Here is a 20954-nt window from a genome sequence, read left to right as displayed (position 1 = left end):
CACAATGGTACAGAGGAAAGCAAGAGATATGAGAAGTGGAGGGAAAAAGCAGGAGATAAGATATAATAATTTAAAGACTCAGATTTTGACATTCTGGATTGAACAGCACACTCTTTAAAATAGGGAAAAATAACAGGAAATTGCTTTTATAATCAGAGCTTGTTATGCTACTTTGTAAGAAATATGATAAGGAAAAGTATATTCTTATCTGACCGAAACCTTGAAAAGATTAAAATTAATAAACAAATTATTAGAAGTGTTGGGGCAAAGAGAAATGCCAGCCATTCATATTGCAGCTTCTTCAGTGTACTAGTTTATTTGGTAGGATTTAATTATTGCTTTGACCTTATTTTTTTATTCAGTATTATTTTTTACAGATAATAGAGTTCTGTCCTATCCACACTTCTTAATTCATCTTTTAATAACCAAAATTTAGCACTTTTTTTCTTAAATTTTAAAGCAGATATGATCATGTTTATTCTGTGACTTTTGCTGAAAAGCAGATTTTTTACATATTATTGGCTATAGCAGCAGTTTATAGAGAAAGAGACAAAACAACATATTGTACTTTTTCTAATCAAATCTGCAATAATCTGCAAACTTTATGCCTTTATTTTAATGAGTCAAACGTGCAGAGCTGTGTTTTGGGTCTATTTATACTTCAATTTCCAACAAACATATCAGACTACATGTACGCTTAGTTTATTGATGTTGTTGAGCAGGTGGTTATAAAAGATCTCCAGTCCACTCTTTATCAGCTCGTGTTGCTTTTGATTGGATATTTTGAGCCACGTGATAAAAAGTAACGCGATAAACCGTGAGAATCAGAGTTGTCCAGCAGGAGGCGCTAGATACTCGTTCTGGGTCAGATGAAAATGCACAAATATTCCCCAGACTGTACAAAAAACAGCCCGGCGTTGCATCATTTAATGTCCCCATCTATGACGTCTGCAGTGCAGAAAATGAGGTTATGTAACAAACAGGTTGATATTTGATATTTCAGATCCGCGTGTCCTTTGAACAAAGCAAAAATACACTGAAAGACCCAATATTTATAACATAGGGGAACACTGAATATGAAATAAAATGACTGTCAAATTAATAGTGATGCTTAATTTGGCTCATTTTAAGTGAGGTGATATTTTATCTGATGCAAACTGTAACCCCGAGGTGAAACAACTGGCATTTGTTTCACTCAGCAGAAGGTATTTTCAATCCACAGCTCTTGCAGGAGGTTGCATCAGTCCTGTCAGATGATGCCACCCGGGTTTCTGCTTAGAGCGCCCCCTACAGCTGCTGCCGCAAGGTGAAACTAGTCACATTGTAAGCAGGTTGGAAACAAGTGAGCTCATATTTACCCACAGCCAAGGACACATGTGAGTCAGTCTGTGTCGGAATCAGGGAGTGTTTTCAGATCCGGATGAAACAGCCTCAGCCTTGGCCAAGAGATAAGGCTGTTGATATGAAAGTTATAGTTCAGGTGTTTCCCATCAGGGGGGTAAAGACAGGCTGCAGGAAGCAGACCAGCCTTTGCTTCATACAGAGGCTCTGGGTTCTAAATTTTACCCAAATAGATCTATAAGTCCCACAAGTCTGAACCAAAAGTGATCCACGTCATCTTAGTTGGTAAAGCATAACTGACACATGATCTGGAGACCAACAAAGAGAAAATATTTGGAAAAATAGCTGGTGTTGGGATCGACCCCTATCATTTGGAGAAGGAAAATATGCCAGATGTGGCCAAGCTGCCTCCAATCTCATGCTACAGTTAACTCCCCAGTGAACAACCCCCAGTGGGGGAACTCCACTGCCCCACCAGGGCGTCGGCAGCTTGCTTGTTCGGCAGCAAGTCACTGATATTTAGTATTAAACAGAGCTCGGGTACTAAAAAACAAAACAAAACACTGTATCAAGTAAGAGCTGGTTGTGATTGGTTTATCTACTAATAGCCAGTATGGCTATTAGTAGAATTGCGCTGACATGTGACGTCACATCAGAACTATGGACGTTTCGGTTAGGTTTGCCCCTGACTTGTAATGGGCCAGTTTGACCTGTCCTCCATTGTGAAGACAGAAGTGCCGATCCAAATGAAGCAGCTGTTGATATTAAATGATCATCAATAAAATATTTCGAAACGAGAACTGAACTCCGCTGCCATTGCTACAGGCAGACTATAGTTATGAAACAGCGCAGAAAATCGACGTCATCGTTCTCGGCCTCTCTTTCTGTTCGCTGATTGGCCCGGTCAAAAACCGACCGGAGAGAATCGCAGTCAAAGGGAGAAAGACCCAGCTGTCCCGGAACCCAGAACTTTTGAGTGGAGTTGCATGAGAAGAGAATGACTAGGTTATAAACACACAAGATCAGAATGTAGTTCAAAGCATTTTATTGCATTTTTCTTTTTTTAGAAAAACAATACAAAAATCTGTTGCAACTGTCAAATGTTGCCTTGAGTGAACTGCAATCATTCACATGGTACAGTAAAGTGCTTCTTTTAAATCAAATGTTTTGTACTTAAAGGACTTTTATACTTTAAATTTCTTCCCCTGAGCACAATAGGCCTGGGGCTGTTCAGTGTTAAAATTAGGCATCAGTTGACTTAAATGCTTGAGGACTGTATCAGTATAAACAGACTATGCTCATGTCAATGAGAGGAGCCGTTTATAATACTTGATTCACGTTGCTGGATTTTTAGACGCCTGGCCTGTGGGCTACATTCAAACTGGGGAGGCTTGTGATACTGTCCATTTGAATGACTGTATTTTAACACTTTTTTTTTTCTTTTGACAAACAATACAAAAAAAAAACAGAGGCTGCAAGATTTAATTCACCCTCTTTTTCTTTTTTTCCCTGCAAACAAGAAGGCAGACCAGAACAAAAACTGCCACCAGACAGATGTTAGAAATGGTCGTGACCAATTAAACTCTTAATGATACCTGTGGGGATATTAGAGTGTGGCCAAAGTGTGTGCGTTAACAAGTTACCAGCCCTGTCAGAGAATAGGGAACAACTTGGATGAAGCTTACAAAAGGAAGAAAAGAAGCAAAAAAAATACTGAAATGTATCGGTATCTTCAAAACCCCTAAAGATTGCCTGGATCGTCAGCTTAATGCTTTAAGATTGAGAGCAAAGTAGTTTCCAACATTGGAGAAGAAACAGCTGCATATATAAACTTCAAGTAAGTCTTATTATAAGACATAAAACCCCATTATGATGTGTCTGTAGAAAGGTATTTCGAACTATTACAGTGTCCTATTATCAGCATAAAGGGGCCTTTTTGAGACCATTTAAAGAGTACCGCCACTGCACTGCTAACAGGACATGGACACATAGCAGTCTCCTCAATGCTACATGATGGATTACATGTTCATCGTCACAACTTGCACGTTCTTTGGTGAAATGGCTTCAGCGCTGAGACGACGTCACCAGTCCATTACCTTTCACGTAATCGGAACAATTATTACCAACTTTCACACGTACAAAAGTTTTAAAAAAAGAAAGAAAGAAAGAAAGAAAACTTGCCTTCACTGGGCGTAAACGCTCCAGATCAACTAAACAAGCTTTGTGTATTTCACCTCATACAGCATACTCTCAACTTAAAAAACAAAAACAAAAAAAATAATAATAATTAAAGGACAAATTCTGGAGCTATATCTAAACTGAACAGCACCAGGATTTAAAAAAAAGACAATACACTCATCTAAAAGATAAAAATGTGGCACATTAATGTGGAGTTGTCAGAAGATAAAATATAAGCTCATAATACAGCTAATTTCATGTTTTTTTTGTTCTTTTGTGGAATGTTTTTCCTTTTTTAAAAATATTTTTCCTGAAAAATATTACCAGCTTTTTATTTGAAAAGCAGTTTTGTTGTTCCGGGAAGGGTGTATGTACCAATAAAGTGAAAAAAATGGTTGAAATTTTAGATGCGTCTGATGGGGGTAAAACAAAAACAACAAAAAGATAGTCTGCTCAGTGGCCATGTGCTTTTTCAAACCCCTTAAAGGAGTTCTAACCTTTACTTGCAAAATATTTAAGGTTAAATATCAAATGCACAATTTCATCAGAAAAAAATATATATACAAAATCTGCTCGAACAAAAAAAAAAAAAAAAAGGGACACGTTGTGGATTCCTTACACTGAAAGTAACACTGACCCAGTCCACTTGCTAAGTCATTTAAGAGAATCTGAAATTAGCCTGAACCAACATACCAGTAATACAAGCTAAAAGTCTGTACTGGGTGGCCAGACACTTGCAAGCCGTCAACTTTTTTACCATCAGACCTGGTCTGAATGTCTCCAAAAACAAGTGCTGCTGATAATTTGGCATGTATGGTCAGATCACATTATGGATTATGGACAGAAAAGGGACTGATTAACATTCTTTGCTCTTAAAGCATTAAGTGCATGGCCACCAGGCTGATGAGTGCAAGCTCCAGAAGCTCAAATGAGAGAATGGAGGGGATGAAAAAAACATACATCTGAGCAGTCTCTAGCCACAGAACGGGCTGCACCAGGCACAGACAAGAAGTGGCTTCCAGCCCGTTCAGCGTCTCAGATACAAAATCCTTTTCAGACAGAACAGCCTTCATATTGGCATATTGCATAAACTTGTATGCTTCAGCAGATGGGCCACTCATGCGTGTACATACAGGCAAAGAGAACATTCCAGATAACTTAATTCACAGTGGATCCAGTTGTAACATGGGAGCAGCACAACAGGTTGTCCTTTGGTGTCTGAGCTTAAAGTTCTGACTTATAAACTGAGTCATATGAAGGAGGAAAAAAAAAAAAAAAACTATCCCAAAACATGAACTGGCCCTCCTCCCCAACCTGAATGTGCTATTATGCAGGCCCTGTGTAGTTGTGCTTCAGAAGTGCTGCATAAAGGTAGAAGGCATTATTTAGAGGGATGGCTGGAAGCGCCGTCCGTCTTCACAGGTCGGGACCAAAGCCGGATTGAGGAAAAAGAGGGAAGAGCCAAAACTGGGGAGGAGGAACGGGGGGATCAGAGCAGTCCAGCCTGGAAAGTCCTTGTAAATGAGGTTTCAGGAACTCCAGGATGAAACTGTTCAAGCGCAGTCTCCCACTATGACGAGAGGAGCCAGGAGCTGGCAGAGCTCCGCGGCGGAGACGGGGCCGCTCTTTCGCTGGCTGCTGTGCTGCCTGCGCCGGGCCAGCTTGGAGTTGGATGGAGGCGACAGGCGCGTGGAGGAGCCGCTAGCAGCTACGACCAGCGGGACTTCCTGCTGCTGCTGCTCCTCCATGCCGTCCTGTTCGGCCAGCTGCCGGTTTACAGCCATGGCCTTGTCGGCAAAGAATGTTAAATCCACGGCGCTGCTGTTCCTGGAGGAAATAAATCAGGAGAAAAAAAACAAACAACAAATAAGCAAAAAGGACAAATAAGTTTCAAAGCGGGCGTTGATAGGGCTGCAACAATTATTTTAGTTATCAATTATTCTGATGATTAGTCAAAAACATGGTCACTGCAGATTTGTCATTCAACTACGAAAGCCTTTTCAGACATTTAAAGTTGCAAATAAAGAAATCTGAATAAGAAAAATTGTATTGCCTAAAATGTAACAATATATGAGGCCTTTAATGAATCTGACACTAAAATGGCCACGTTTTAGGTAAAACACATTTACAGACAAAGCTCTTTTTTTATCTTAAATGCAAAATGTATATATATATTTTACAGTTTTGCTAATTTAGTGCTCTGAATATGTTGCTTTTCCCCCCAGCAAGATGCCTTTTGTGAGTCTGTTCTCCAGTATACTTTGAACAGCGTTATTGCTGAAATGCGGCATACAAATAAACTTCATCGATTATTAAATTAGTTGATTACAATAATCAATTAAACCTATTAATCATTTCAGCCCTCATGCTGGAGTTTTAAAGTTGTCTTACCTCTGATGGATGATGGATGTTGATAAAATGTCAGATGCTCCCTATAAAGGAGACAATACTACATTAGTGATAAAGTTCAAAGGTCAAACTTTCCATGCATTTGCAGACATGCAGCCTGAGCTTACCCCTTGCACCCAGGGGTGCTGCAGCACCTGGCTGGCACTCAGACGTTTTTTGGCATCCCGAACCAGAAGTTTGGATATCAGGTCTTTGGCACTTGAGGAGATGTGAGCCCAGTCCTTCTCTGGGAATTCGTATTTTCCTTCCTGGATACTTTCAAACAAAGTGTTCTGCAGGTGGAGAGATTCACCGTCAGCCATCTTTGTTTTCACTCGTCTCATATTGTGAAAGAATTAAAGCGTTAAAGTATAACCTGGCAGGTGTGACAGGGCTCCCCCAGTTCCCATCCGCAGTCACCGCCACATCGGCCCACAAAGGGCGGATAACCGCTCAGCATGATGTAGAGGATGACCCCGAGGCTCCAAAGGTCGCAGCGCTTGTCGTATATTGTAGCCTCTTCACTGAAGGCCTCCACAACTTCAGGTGCCATGTACTCTGCCGAGCCACACTGAGGGAGGAAAAACGTTTATAGGCATCGGAAAATCACAACCAACAGAAACGGAGATGCGTTTGCCGACACCTCAAAGCTACAAGAGTTAAGGCTGATCAGCCATAAATCACTTATTGTGTCATGCTTTTTACAGAGCGTGACAGTCATGTTGATCAAATTTTAAAATTCTGATTCAGTTTAATAATTTTAAACTGAAACAAATGTGGGGAGCTTTAAGTCAACCATAAAGCTTTACACAACCAAGCTGTGTAACTGGGGTAGAAATTAGGCCAAACAGCAAAGCAGTGGAAGAGGATTGGCCGTTCTGTACAGCAGGGGCCAACCCTGAGCTCTGGTTAGTTACATAACCTTGCAACACAAAAGCCAAATGTTTAAATGGTTTTGGGGAGGAGATGAGAAGAAGCAGGTCGTTGGTTCACCAGGACGAAGCTTTAAAGCTTATTGTTGGGGATTAAGAATATACATCTAAGGATGACTTCACATCATTTAAAATAAATTTAAAAAAAGGATTGCATTTCATATAGAAATACCACATATCCTCCCTGTTTACGACAAACAGCGTTTACATACACTGAGCAGGCGTTCATTGTATTCCAGTACCATACACCAGCTGTCGCTAACACCCCCAGCTTCCTTATGCAATAAAATTCACTGCGCAGGAACCTCAACTCAAACAAAGCTGCTTCTGTCACAAAATCCCCTCCCCCTCCTTTTCACCACCATGTCTGGGGAGACTCGTTACCCAGACTAGCACACTGGATTTGGGCCAAAATGCCATTAAACCCCGACAATGATGCTTTAGCTCCTACATACTTAAGCCACCAGTGGAAAGAAGTCAGCTCTTTAACAGGCTGATCGAACGGTCTGAAAAGATATATAGACATCAGCAAACTAAACGTGTGATAGAAAGTTTCTTTTTGGGACATTGTTTGCTCTTCCTGCACATCTGTTGCAATCACCTTGTTCACTTACAGTAACACCCTCAAAACCTTCCTGTAAGCTGCAGTTATCTTCTACTCTGCAGCTACATTTGGAGGCTGTGCAACCTGGGGCTTTCCACCAGCCATGTGACTAGTCAGACCATGTTGGCATCACTGAGGACACACCTCTGCTGTTAGTAAACTACAGGATTATCTTGAAGAGATTTACTGGCTGAGAACATGTTCGGTCATGCAGGCGCACCTGTAACAAGGAACAAAAGCAGTTCCTTGAATTAAAAGAGCTTTTTCAGCCATTTTGTTCCAGTTCTTCTCTTTAACTGGAAATATGTTAAGCAAAACCAGGATTCTTTTTAAATTAAAGCAGAGGAAGCTTCATGTTCTCTGCCCTGACCAGAATCATTTAATTTATAAGGTTCAGTGGAACTGCTGGCAGCATGATCTGAATTTAAAAGGCTTTGGGAACAACCAGGAGCAGCAATAAATCTATGATCACTTATTGTGCAACAGCAGCTGTAGGAATGTGACTAAAAGGGGGCAGGGTGCAAGAACTAATAATGAAGTGACAATCAGATAACATTGTTCCAGTGATCAAGGCAACAAAAACAAGCTTCAGCGCATGACCAGACTGGGGATTTGTCCCTCCCCTTTGCTCACTGCTACAGCCAATCACTGCTCAGTTGCTGGGTGGTGGGGGGAGGACCAAAATTTCTAGAATAAGCTTTATGAACAGCCTTTGTATTAAAAACAAAGGGCAGAATGCTGCTGGGGTTTCTGGGCGGAGACTTGTGCAGAAGAGGCATGATTTTGTCCTTCCTCACATGAAGGAAGGAAGGAAGGAAAGGAAATGAGAGCTTGTATTTTCCATATCCATGCTTCAGGACACAGCCTTGTAAAAGTTATATTGCCTTTTTTTGTGGCGTTAAATCCTCAAGGATATTACACAGTGTTCCAACCTTGGGATCAACTCGTCAGTAAAAGAGATTCTACAATCCAAAACATCATTTCAAATCCACTCAGAGCCTCAAAATACAACACAGAGTTCATTGGGGAGTTTAAAGAGTATGACACAGGTCAGGTCGGTGCAAAGAAGCTACAGTTACACGTGTAGAAAGCCCCTCTCTCTCCCCAACACATTCCTGTAGGCCTGAATGATATCCTTCACCTGCTCTGTTCAGTCTATTCAGCCCACCAACACATTGCATGTTGACAGCAAAGGAAAGCTTTCCAGTTCAACTTTTCTGATTCCAGGGACGGCAGATACATGTTTCTGGAAACAGTTCAGAGAAGATGCTTCCTGCTAGAACAACATGGGGGTTAAACACTCATAACCTCTGAAATCATGGGGCTAAATATTTACCACTGATAAGCTAGAGGACGCCGACATCAAGCAGAGGGCCTTTCTTTTAGCAGTCATTGTACTTTGGAAAAGTGCAGTTCATAAAAAGGGGATTTGGGAGTCTATCCAAGGCCTTTCCAGGAAAACAGCGTTGCTCTGTACGATCATAACCTCACATACCGCGGCTATAGTCCCAATCCACGGACTGCTCTGCACCGAGAATTGCTCAACCACTAATCAGTCAGCTGGATTTGATAAAGATATCACTTTACAGTCTGGAAATAACTTCCCCATCTCTAACAAGGAGATAAAAATCATACCATTTTTGTGTGACACAAGTTGCTAAAAATGACTGGTTTATAAATGTTTCCACAGAAAAATGTTCATAAAATCTGGACTTACAGGGGTGAGGAGTTCGGGAGTAGAGATGGGCGAGCTGTCACTGTTCAGTTTGATCCCACTGCCCAAGTCAAAATCACAGATCTTGACTGGAGAAATCTAGCAAAACAAAAAAAAAAAAAACATTTTTCAGTTTGCGTCATTCTGTTATAGTTAAAAAAAAGAAGTGTTATCATAAATTATATTTGTCAGCCACATGTGTGGCCTTTGAGCCAAGTGGACAGATAAGTCACCTTGTCTGCACTCTCACAGAGAATGTTTTCAGGTTTCAGATCTCGGTGGGCCATTCCTGAAAGACATTTAAATAAATGACTTATTATACCAGCTGTTTCATCTGTTTGTCAGAAGAAACTGCTGTATGCATGTAGACCTACCTTTGTTATGGAGGAAATCTAGAGCACTAGCAATGTCATGGACAATAACACTGGCTTCCTGCTCGCTGAAGCGCTGCCTCTTGTGAATTTGCTCCAAGACTGACCCTAATATGAGGGTAAAGATTATAGTTTAGCCTTGTGGAAAAGATAACAGAGCAAACCTATCGGCGGAAGAGAGAACATACCTCCTCTAAGCTTTTCAAACACCAGATAGAACTTGTCTTCCTCTTCAAAGAACTCCACCAGCTCCAGAATATTCCTGCAGAATGATGAAAATAAATGTTTAAATGACATCAGTTATTCAGTTATATGAACATAAAAGTATCCTGTGGTGGGGTGTGACTATCAAACGCATTTTGAAACAACAGATTATGAAAATATACCTGTGACCCTGGCACTGGTAAAGCATCTCAACCTCACGGAAGACACGACTGCGGCTATGACCTGGTCCTTTTTCAATCATCTGAAACAGAAGAAAATGTGGTTTAAATACAAAGATATCAACAAAAATGATTTCGGAACTTCTGTGTTTCCAAACAAGAATACTGATTTGGTACAAATTAGACTAATTTAACCAACTATATATTCGAGAACACTACTTAGACTCCTGCCTAACTTTTATCCTACTTCTTGCACTCTTGCAATGACATTTGATCCTACTTTCAGATATGTTGGTTGGGACTGAACAACTTTCACAACCACACACTCCCCTGTGAATCACCTCTGTTCTTCAATGGCCACAGCAGTTTTTCTAAGATCTCAGATTCTAATCCCAAACTGTTTGCAATAACAGAACGCACTCTAAAAATAACTGTCTGGAAAAACCACAGTGAGGCCAACTGCTGCACAGCGCCCTCCCAGGAGAGACAGACTGCTGACGGAGCAAAAGGTCTGAAATTTCCAGCCCCGTTTGGTTATTGTCCGATTTGGAGGCTGCGCATGCCTCTCTTCCTGGTAGCTGGATTACTGATTGTATTGAAGGCCAGAGGGGCCCAGAGCTGCAGTGTGTGTTAAGGATTAATGCACAGACAGGAGGCTCACGAGCAGACCAGTGCCTGTTCAGATTCTGTCCGAGTCAGCAGCAAAAACACAACTATGCTCTCCTGAAAGAACAAAAAAAAGCATTTAAACTAAAATTAAATATTAACAAAACATCAAGATTAATGATAAACTGATAGATTGCATGTAGTTTATTAAAATAATCTGTTTAAAAAGTCTTCACCAAGTCAACACCATCATCTATTGTAATTTCAATACAAAGCCTTTGTCTTGAACCAACAGCCAGACACGCTGCACAGACGCCTGCAACAAACCCACATACAACCAACCCCATACAGCCACTGCCTGGAGGGGGAGGGGAGAGACGGGACATCTGGCAGGAGCAGTCCGAACACCCTCCATTCTCAGAAGACCGCCAATAACCACCAACCTTCATGCCTCCTTCTCCCTGCATAACTGCCAGCCACCCACAGCACAGAGCAACCCACCCTATACTTAACAAGGACAGTAACTACACATGGTGTGCATGACCACTTTAGTGTTTATGACAATGACATGGAAGGAAGTTAAAGAGCAGCTTTTTAGTGTTCAACCCAACTCCCCAAAAAACATCTACAAGTAAGAAGAAAAGTAGAAAGTTCCAGCAAGTTAGAAAAGTTTGACAAAAAGTTCACTTTGACTTTGGAAGACCATGAGAGAAAAAGTAAAAGCTTTGCAGAGTTAGAACAAAGCAGTGCAAACACACTGGGTCACAACCCTCACCCACCACCCCCTCCTTCCTCTTTGGGTTTTGTTTTGGAACAGTTCATAGCACATAATGTTCTCGCTATGAGCGTCCTCTGTAGGCAAAAAGAGCAAAATAAAAAGGGGTGGGTATATCCCGCCACGCAATCCAATAGGCTCAAACTAGAACTGGGAGAGGAAGTATCCGATGACAGCAGCTAATGTTGCAAGTTGAAAACAGTGCAGAGGCAGCACAGACAAACCTCTGCAAACATCCACAGCAGAGGTCTGATCTCAAGCTAAATTGTCTCAGCAGTTTCCCACAAATCTTTTTGCAAGCAGCAAAGAAGCATTCCATTTTCAGATAATCATATCTACTGATCACACAGAAGACTAAATGCAACATTATAATTGTTTTCAAATCATCCCAGTTATATGTCATGTGTAGCAATGGCTTACCTTGACAGCATATTCTTTGTTGGTGATCAGGCTGATACATGCCTGCACTCTGGCATACGCTCCCTCTCCGAGTACTTCTTCTTGGAGTCTGTAGACATCTGTGGACCAAACAGCAGAGAGAAATTATGACACTATATTCACTAGAAATGCAAGATCTGGAAATGGTTATAAATATTGCTGCAATTCCTGATAACCAATATTATTCATGGTTTGTAATGCGCTAAACTGTGAAAAACGAAACAACCACACTACTGACAATGCATCTCTGCTTCAGTTAATCACCTTCTAATCACTGTCATATGCACAAATAAATACCACATGGCCAATTCCTTCCTGAGACGTATACAGTATCAGCCCAGTTTTACTTATATGACTGCTACTTCAAAAAAAGGCCAACTTTGACTGATACCGATGTACAGAATGCCTCTAAACACCACCATAATGTATATAAGGACAGGAAATATTTTTACCCTCGAATCGTCCAGAGAAACTGTCCGTTGCTCGGCAACGCTTTTTCTTCTTGTTTCTCTTCTTGGCGTCAGGAATGTCAATAGGCTGGCTTGAAGGCATGTCTAACCAAACAGATTTTTTAAGCACATGAGTAAACAAGGACGACGAGACAAACGAGAATAAAATCTAGAGCATGTGATGCAGACAGTTATAGACAGAAAGTTTCCTAGCCAATTGATCAAAAGGTTTGTTATGATTTGTGCATATTTAAAAGTGGTTTTCAGAACCTCAGCAGAGCACACTCACCATGTCTTGGGGCAGAACCAAAATTAAAGGAAGAATCAAGGTGATGGGACCCATTCTTGGTGAAGTCTTCGAATGGATTTTGGCCCTGAGAAGTCATAAACATACTTGTTATTGCAAACTGCCTTGATTAATTTCTAAATAAAGATTAGCAGTAACTTATCACTGATATGGCAAACTATAAAGTCAAAGTACAATCAGAAATCTTTGCTAAACATCAAAGTAGATATTCCCATTGTTAGTATGTTACTGAGGCACCTTTAAGCAACCTGCACAAGTATGAGTTGTCAGAAGTAAGAAGGGGGCTTACAACAAGACGATCACCGCTATAACACAAGCCGATAGACGTCCTCTGATTAAAAACTGAAGTCTTCCACAACAAAGCTATAAAGAGGGCTCACCTTGAAAGAGCGGTGGAATCCAGTGACTTCGGTAATCTTATTTTGCACCATTTTTGCTTTGATTCGGGATTTTCTTCGCTGAAGGATGTGCGGCGGCAGTGGTTTTATTTAGCGGTGTATCAATTTGCACTTCTCCGAAACCGAGTCGTTTCAGAGAGTCACAAGTGATAACACTGCGCTGGCTGGTACGCTTGCTGTGGCGTTGTTAAACGGGAGCCCTGCGTGGACCAGGCAAACACACCCACATTAAGGAACATTTGAAACAAAAACACCGCAAGCTCCAACATGGTCTCGCTTTTTGTTCTGTGTGTACAATGGATCCAATTCAGAAAACCTGTAACACGGGGCTAGCCAGCAAAAGTAGACAAATACAATTTGAGCTAAATGCCAAAGGCAGGGAGATGCTAACAACCGTTAAACTAACCCATACTTCTGCTGTGGGTTGGTGGTGCAGCGCACGCGACCTTAACCGTTGAAACGTAGCACTGTAACGGTCGGCCAGCGGAACACTAAAGTCGCCATTTGCAACAAAAAACAACATAAAGCGAAGTGCGGTTTACTCACCCCGTTGTTAATGTTTATAGCTCCAGTGTTAGCGTCGTTGTTTGACCCACTGCTCCAACGGCCGCTGAGGGCTGTCAAAGGGGATATTAGCCGGATAATTTGTGCGTGGAAGGTGGCTGGAAAACTACAGCGTGGGTGCTTTTATAACCTCCCGTTGGCTCCTCCCTCCTTCCCACTCCAACGAACGAGAAGGGTCACGTGCTTTCTAGAAAAGGACATGCTTGGCAAGGTTCCATTTCGCTTTATTTTTAATATTCGTAACATTCTTATTGAACCGAAGAAAGAATGTATTTTTCGCTGCTTGACAAGGATGGAGATTTAACATTTAATATCTGTGGATGCGTTTCTGGGAGTGTTTCGTGAAAAGCGTAGTTAACGGGGCAGCATTGCTCGCCATTGAGCTCTGTTTTGCTTACATTACATTAAGAGGGGATGTGTGTGGAGGAAGGAAATGGTGAGTACGTGCGCGTCGGCACAGTACAACTGTTCTCGTGAAGACTTCAATCGAGACAGACGCGACACGGATCAGATCACACAAAACACACGTGGTTACCCAGCTTGTTTATATTCTTAGGAATATGCATATGCGTAAAACGTCTTTCACTTTTATGTTCAGTTGCATCTATGACGTTGCTAACCCCCCCTCTCCCCCGACTGACTCAATGCACACACACTACATTGCAGACATGCGTTCCTTTATACAGTGACATGAATAGATTGTTTTCAATGCGTGGGGTGTTGCACTGATGACAGATTGTGGTGTCAGAATTACACGTACTTTAAAGCTTGTTTGAGTTGACACAATACATTTTTTTGTAAATTATGCTTTGTTTTATAACATTTAGGATTAGAAAAACACAATTCTTTACATAACATAGACAATTTAAATGTGTGTTATGACTCTATACAACATATTGTGATATTGAAATAGCTCCATTGGAATGCACCTGCAAATGTGGTTTTCATCTGTTAAATTTTGAGTTTGAACCTCAACATAATGCAATAATAAATATATTTTCTGCTTCATTATATGCTGCAATAAAGTTGTCATACATGTGTGCATCGTCTGGAGTACGTGATTTGTGAGTATGTAAATGACATTGTGCAAGAGTGAGGTTTGTAAACAAGCAACTGCAGATAAGCCCTCTGTGATGGACAGTGACGCAAACGTGCATGTTTTGTAGTCAGATGAAGCTCTCGTTCTGACGATGATGGTGACAAAGTGTCATGGCTGTGACACTGGAAGAAATTCTAGAAGTCTGAATTTGCAGGGATGATCCTGCTAACTGGGCCATCTGCTAACTATGCAGTATCACCATACGGTTGGCATGCTAATGCAACATTTCTATATCACATTGGTTTTTGGATTTACTGTGAGTAAATGGTCTCCATATAAATTCATTGTTTATATGGTCTAAACCCTTCTGAGAACATGTTGCATTTTTGTCAACAAGTCTGTCTCATCAGATCACATGCTTAGTCCATAGGCTGTATCTGACTCCATGTGGTTCTTATTGTTGCAGCTCAATCCAGTTCTGTGTAACATCAATGGCGTCTTAGTCAAATTTTGTACAGCTTGCTGTTAGCTACCAATAGTCTTGTGACTGAAGGCTCTCCACTCCTCTTCCTCCTCTTCCTCCTCTCACCTTCTGCCCCGCAAATATAAACCTGAAAGTAGAAAACATTACGCAAGCTTTCAGCTCACTCTCTGTAGCCAAGAGCACATCGTGTAGTCAAAGCTTTTAGACAAACAAGATCCCACTTGGAAGTGGGTGGGGACGTAGTCTGAGTTATTGCAGGTCAAGGAATGGGCTGACACATGAATACCATCAGATGGCTACAATTCTGCTTCTGATGTGAAAGGCGGGGGTCTTCTTTTCAGAGAACCAAGCAATGTGCTGCATGTGCATTGCTGTTTTTCTTGCTCTTTAACTGCAAAATACAAATTTTAAAAGTAATATTTTGTTCGAAAATAGGAAGACAGAAAAAATTTTCAGCTGTAATGAAATATATATTTATGCGATGCTGCTGTAATAAAAACACTTGGGTTTGATTTCAAACGCCAGAAATTGTAGAAAAGGAAAGAGTTAAAATAGAATATCTATAATTATTTGTTATTTGATATGTGTTAAAACCAATGAACCGAGGGATGAGAAGATGAAAATTAGCTTTGGTCTGCAGTCTGATGTGTTTACAAATAGTATTTTTTAATGAGTATGCAGCATATCTGTTTTAAATAAACAATTTTAATGCTCTCTGTGACATATTTCAATCAATCAATCAAGTTTATTTGTATAGCAAAATTCAGCAACAAAGCAGTTCAAAGTGCTTTACATCATAAAAACACAAAAATACGTCATAAAAATCACCAGACAGTCAACAATTCCAGTCTTTTACTGGTTCACCAAACCAGTAAAAAACATTATTTTTTGATGAGCACCACCATCAAAATTATTAATACACATCAATGGTCAATGCTCCATTTACTACTGCTGAAAAGCATCTCTAAACATGTGGGTTTTTAGTCTCAATTTAATGGAACTCAGTGTTTCAGCTGTTTTATAGTTTTCTGGAAGTTTGCTCCATATTTGTGGTGAGGAGAAGTCGAATGCTTGCTATGTTGTTTTGATGCAAACCTGAGAAAAAATACAGATTGAAGGCATTACATTATCTGATAGTTTATAAGTACTTATTGCACAGAATATCATGCATGTTTGCTGTTATTCTCTTTACTTTAGCTGAGCTAACTAGCCTGCAGCTTTACAGACATCCTGGCAAGGATGAGGAAAAATGAAGTTAACCGTGGGTGTAGGAGAGGCATTGTTGTGTTGCTTTAGATAGCAAACTTTAAACTGTAATCAAATCATGACACATTTTTGTGGTTTTGAAACCATAACGTTTAAAAACCATGATCTGCGTTGATAGATTGCTTAACATTTCTCAGGTTTAAAACATCTACAGAGCTCATTTTTCAGACTGGCATGTAGTGCAGCAATCAGGACATTATAACAATGAAAGTCATACTGTTTGGATTTCAGATCGTTAGATGATGACAGCCACGGCTGCAGGACTCGTACAACCTGTTTGTTGCAAAAATATTCCTCCAGTACAAACAGTTCAGCACATACACGCATCAGTGAAGCTGTTCACAACTCTCATATGTGCAAATGCATTCATAGGATTGAGCTCAGGCACGTACAAAACACACTGAAAGGCCAATGAGATCAGTGATCTGCATGCAGCCAGAAGCCTTACTCTGTTGCAATAATCTGCATACTGTTTTCAAGTTGGATGGTCATAGCAACCCAGAGTGTCCACTGTGCCTACTCCTCCTGTTTAGCAACATGATACCAAAAAGGAAGAGGCTTCCAGAGGAGAAGACACATAAACATAGCCTCTGGTTGTAGTAGATGAGCTTTTGGCTTTAAAGGAGCATTGCCGCAGCCTTCTGGATGTGGAACATTCCTGGAATCCGCTTTGACTCTGAGTTGGAGCAGATTTCTGCCGCAGTATTGTTCCCATTTAGATTCAGGAAACGCTTTGTGTTGAAGTCACCCTGCGATCTTGTTACATAACCACTCATAACAAACCATTCGGGTATTACTGGGTTTTTTTGTTGTTGTTGTTTTTCATTTCAGTTTGAAGAATCAGCCTTCAGATGGATTGCTTCCTCTTTTTCTGGAGCAATAAAGCTGAGCTGTTTGTTCATTTGAAAGAACACAGAACATTATTTTTAATGTATTTAGGCTTATTTGGATTTAAACAATGTCAATATTCATTGCAGCACTATTGATCAGACGTTCCAAAATTCTCGTCATGAATGGATGACATTAAAAGTAATATTTTGATAAATGCATTCAATACGTTATGAATTATAATATTGGAAATATATATTGTTACACTGGCAGATGATTTCTCTTGTAGCTAGTACTTTTTACGACTTATTGACCGAAAACGAGCTCCTGTACTTTGCTGAGAAGTTACTTATAACTTATAGTCTTAGTGCACATGAAATAAGGCGAAACTAACTTACAAGAAACTTTTCAGGAGGCTAAAGTGACTTATTGCTTAATATTGATGGAAAGGTACTACCTCAAGTGGCGGGGTATATTTCTTTCTTGTAACAAGACATTTTCCCATGTTATAAGTGAAATAATCTGCCATTGAAACCAGAACTTTTTCATCAATATTGAGCAATTATTTACTTTATCTTGCTAAAAGGCTACTTGCAAGTTAGTTTCAAGTCAACTCATTTGCACAAATTTGTGAGATTTTGTGTTTTTTCAGTGCAGCAGCTTGTTTTTGTTTTTGTTTCCTCTCAAAAGAGGAATAGCCTCCTTTTAATCACGTCCCTGATTCCTGGGTTTTGCAGAAGCTTCGCCACCAGATGCATGACTCACACCCCACAGAGTCGTTTGGGTGTGTGCTGAGTCACAAAATGTCCCAAACCCTCTTCCGACTGTAAAACTGGCCACACTGTACCAGGAAAACAACACCCTGCGTATAAAATCAAAACTGGAGGAGCGTCAGTCAGTATTCATTGGCCGCACGCCGCCATGAATTCCTCCCTTGTTTCTCTTTCTCCCGTCTTGGAGCTGCTGCAGCGTTTCTCTCCGAGACTGTCTGGTACATTCCAGCAGGGGAAAAACACAGAAGGGTGGGGGCAGGGATGAGCAAAAGGCAGGGTTGGGTTTGGTTCACCTCACACGTAACAAGCAAAGCACACGCTGCCAGGGAACAAGGGAGGGAGAGAAGGGACAATCCTGTAAAAGAATAGGGCTGCAGGAGGCTATGAGGTCATTTCAGTGGGTGATGTTACTGGAGCGCAACGTTACATCATGTGGCTTCTTTAAAATATATATTTGTATGTCAAAACCTACTTTTTCCATCCTGCCCGAGCTTGACTGAAGGAGGAGAAACGTCGAACGTGTGTCCAATGTGAAGGTCCTCGTAGAAATAAAGCTGCAACTTATATAGAAATATGTTCACATTTTACAAAGATATATTGAGTTTTTCTTATTGACTGTAGAGCTATTACTAATGAAGATAAAAACATTTAGGTGTAATACCAGTCAGAAGTTTACATACCCTGAATTTCATAGTAATTTTATGAAATTGAGTGAGGAGTCGACATAACGGCCTAAGTTGTTTTTCACCAAAAGTGATTTTGGAAAAAATAAAAACTCAGCATCTCTTTTTTGCCAAAAGATCTAGAAGGAATGGTGGAATGATAATAATTGTGATTTATTTTCATAAAAAGGTTATATATATTACTTTACCTCCATTGATATCTGATTAAATGTTCTTTAATCAGATATCAACAAGTTGCACACCAACCACTTACTTTTTACATCCATCAACAAGATTTGTGTATAACTCTAGCTGGATATTTTTACCACTCTTACTGAAATGGTCAGTTTTCTCTAAATTGGTTTATTTCCTGTTACAAATTTGGATTTTATAACATACCCCATATATATTTTAAACAGAGTAAGGCTCAGATAAAACAAACAAAAAGACAGATATATGGATGAGTGATGTGATTGTGACTCACACCTTGACTTTTGCGCCTATAGGGTTTGGTTTCCGGGAATCTCCCAGGATGACCGTCTGTGCTAAATCAGTTTCTGATGCAACTTGGATGCAATTTGTTGGCTTCATTAGCTTATAGTTTTTACTATTACTAGCATAGATATAAAAAATAATATCTTTTATTCTCTAGCAAATGGACCAAAGCTGGAACGACGGTAAACGGCTTAGTGTTATTGAAATGTCATGAAGATGGAGTTTCAGAAAGAGCAGGAGCTTCTTAAAGAGACAGAGGCCAATCTCAAGGCAACAAATTGTTTCTATTAAGTTATATTTGATCAAATTGACCATTTTTAACAACTGAACATAACATAGTCACTTGATTGTGCCTGGAATATATAAACAAACTCACATCTAAAATAGTTTAACTAAAAGATTAAAGCTTATATGGAATCTCTCCGATGTCTCTTTCTGAAACTTTTTCCGAGTCAATCACGAGAAAATAACACGTGTAAAGAAAGTTGATCAATTCTAAGAAGACCAGTCAAATAAAGTTGACGTTATTGCGTCTCGCTAATAAATAGCATTGAGTTCACTATTTTGGTTCTTGATTTGAGCATTTAAGAAAATTTTTACATTTTCTGTTGATTGAACCATTATAATTTTTATCATATTCAATTAAATTTATATTCTGAACAAGACAAATACTCTTAGCTCTTTTATGTTGGTCCAACTCAGATAAAGTTACAAGATTTTTCATAATAAAAAATGTTAAAATAGATTAGTATACTTGTTTCTCCAACTTGTTAAATGTTAACTTAACAAGTAGAGTTTTATAGTGTGCACATATTCCAGTATGTGGTGACTGTGTTGTTATTTCTGGACGGGGCATTTCCCTGTGGGAACACTACATCTACTTTCAGGTGGGCTCACTTCAAACATGGAGAAATTTATTTAAATATAACCCCAGCATGATGGGAGCTGCTCAAGTTAAGGACAAAATGAGTATTTTCACAATAAATGTTTTCATTAAGTACCAGATAATCCAATTTAATGATAATGTTTCGGGTTTTCTCCAGTTGAAACGTGACTGCAGGCGGGTCACGTTCGTGTCAGTGGGTTCATCCCAGCCAAGCAGCCTCACTGATATTTCAGTGAACTAGGACCATTTTTAATCAATAATAAGAAATTATTTATTTAAAATTAGTTCTTATGTCTTGTTAAAAAGTTATTTGTATGTTAGTTTTGCCTTATTTCAAGCTTGAACTTGAAACTAGACTAAATTATTTAGTAAGGTTTATTGTTTTTGCAGTGAGGTTGATTAATAATGAAATCATTTGCAGGGATTAGTTTACACATGCAGCCTAAATGTAGTTAGCAGTATCAAATTAAGCTCTGTTGGCTGTCCTGAAGATAATAGCATTACCTGTAGCTTTGTTCAGACAGATCTGGTGTAAGTTCATTTTTTTGGTATTTTACTAACTTTAAATCAGCATTTTTGAGCAAACAACCCTGCCAAGGTTGTGCATTGTTAGGATTTCTTGAGTCTGCACAAGCGGTGAGATTCTTTGAATTTTTGGAAGGTGAGATTGATGCTGATGTACTGCAACAAGGTCTCAGAGTTGTATCACCCAAAAGTGAAATCAGAGAGAAATCATCACATGCAGCTGCAATGGTTTCAATAAACCACACCTCATACTGATGTCGAGGTTTTTTTATTCAGCTACAGAACGACAAAACATCGTAAAATCTTAACATACGTCCTTAAGTGTAAAAGTGACATAAGCACCATATAATACAGTTTTTGCTTGTTTTTGTCTGTCTCACAGTGTTAGCATCTCGTTCACCAGTTAAACCAACTCCAGATTTGAATTTTACTTTCGGTCTGCTTCAGGTTTGCTGTTATTCCAAACGACTCAGACACATTTTAAGAAATACATTCCAGACAACCTTAAAGAAGATCCTGTAGATTTTAAAATACAAAAAGAACAAAAC

General features: G+C 39.8%; 1 protein-coding gene across 1 annotated transcript; it reads right to left on the bottom strand.

Moving 5' to 3' along the window:
* Nucleotides 1-2369: 2369 nt before the first annotated feature.
* Nucleotides 2370-13567, bottom strand: mknk2b (MAPK interacting serine/threonine kinase 2b). Its single transcript, XM_055050602.1, has 14 exons — nt 13431-13567; nt 12867-13084; nt 12469-12553; nt 12183-12284; nt 11713-11810; nt 9915-9994; nt 9717-9790; nt 9532-9636; nt 9391-9446; nt 9161-9256; nt 6284-6478; nt 6036-6200; nt 5911-5951; nt 2370-5346 (listed from the first exon to the last, which is right to left on the bottom strand). Exons 2-14 carry the CDS (start codon nt 12915-12917, stop codon nt 5073-5075), a joined length of 1422 nt encoding a protein of 473 aa, XP_054906577.1. The 5' UTR covers nt 12918-13084; nt 13431-13567; the 3' UTR covers nt 2370-5072.
* Nucleotides 13568-20954: the final 7387 nt, after the last annotated feature.

Source organism: Poeciliopsis prolifica, unplaced genomic scaffold, assembly GCF_027474105.1.
Source record: "Poeciliopsis prolifica strain line A6 unplaced genomic scaffold, Auburn_PproV2 SCAFFOLD002, whole genome shotgun sequence".
Classification (NCBI taxonomy): Eukaryota; Metazoa; Chordata; class Actinopteri; order Cyprinodontiformes; family Poeciliidae; genus Poeciliopsis; species Poeciliopsis prolifica.
The sequence above is the reverse complement of the archived record's forward strand: the minus strand, read 5'-3'. Positions and strand labels throughout refer to the sequence as shown.

Bases quoted from the DNA above. Each gene is read 5' to 3' on its own strand.
- mknk2b (XM_055050602.1), bottom strand. From the start codon at position 12,917: ATGGTGCAAAATAAGATTACCGAAGTCACTGGATTCCACCGCTCTTTC. The intron at 12,285-12,468 runs GTGAGTGTGCTC...CTGTTTGGTTAG, and splicing joins TGGTTCTGCCCCAAGACATG to ACATGCCTTCAAGCCAGCCT. The intron at 11,811-12,182 runs GTAAAAATATTT...TTTGGTCCACAG, and splicing joins TTTCTCTGGACGATTCGAGG to ATGTCTACAGACTCCAAGAA.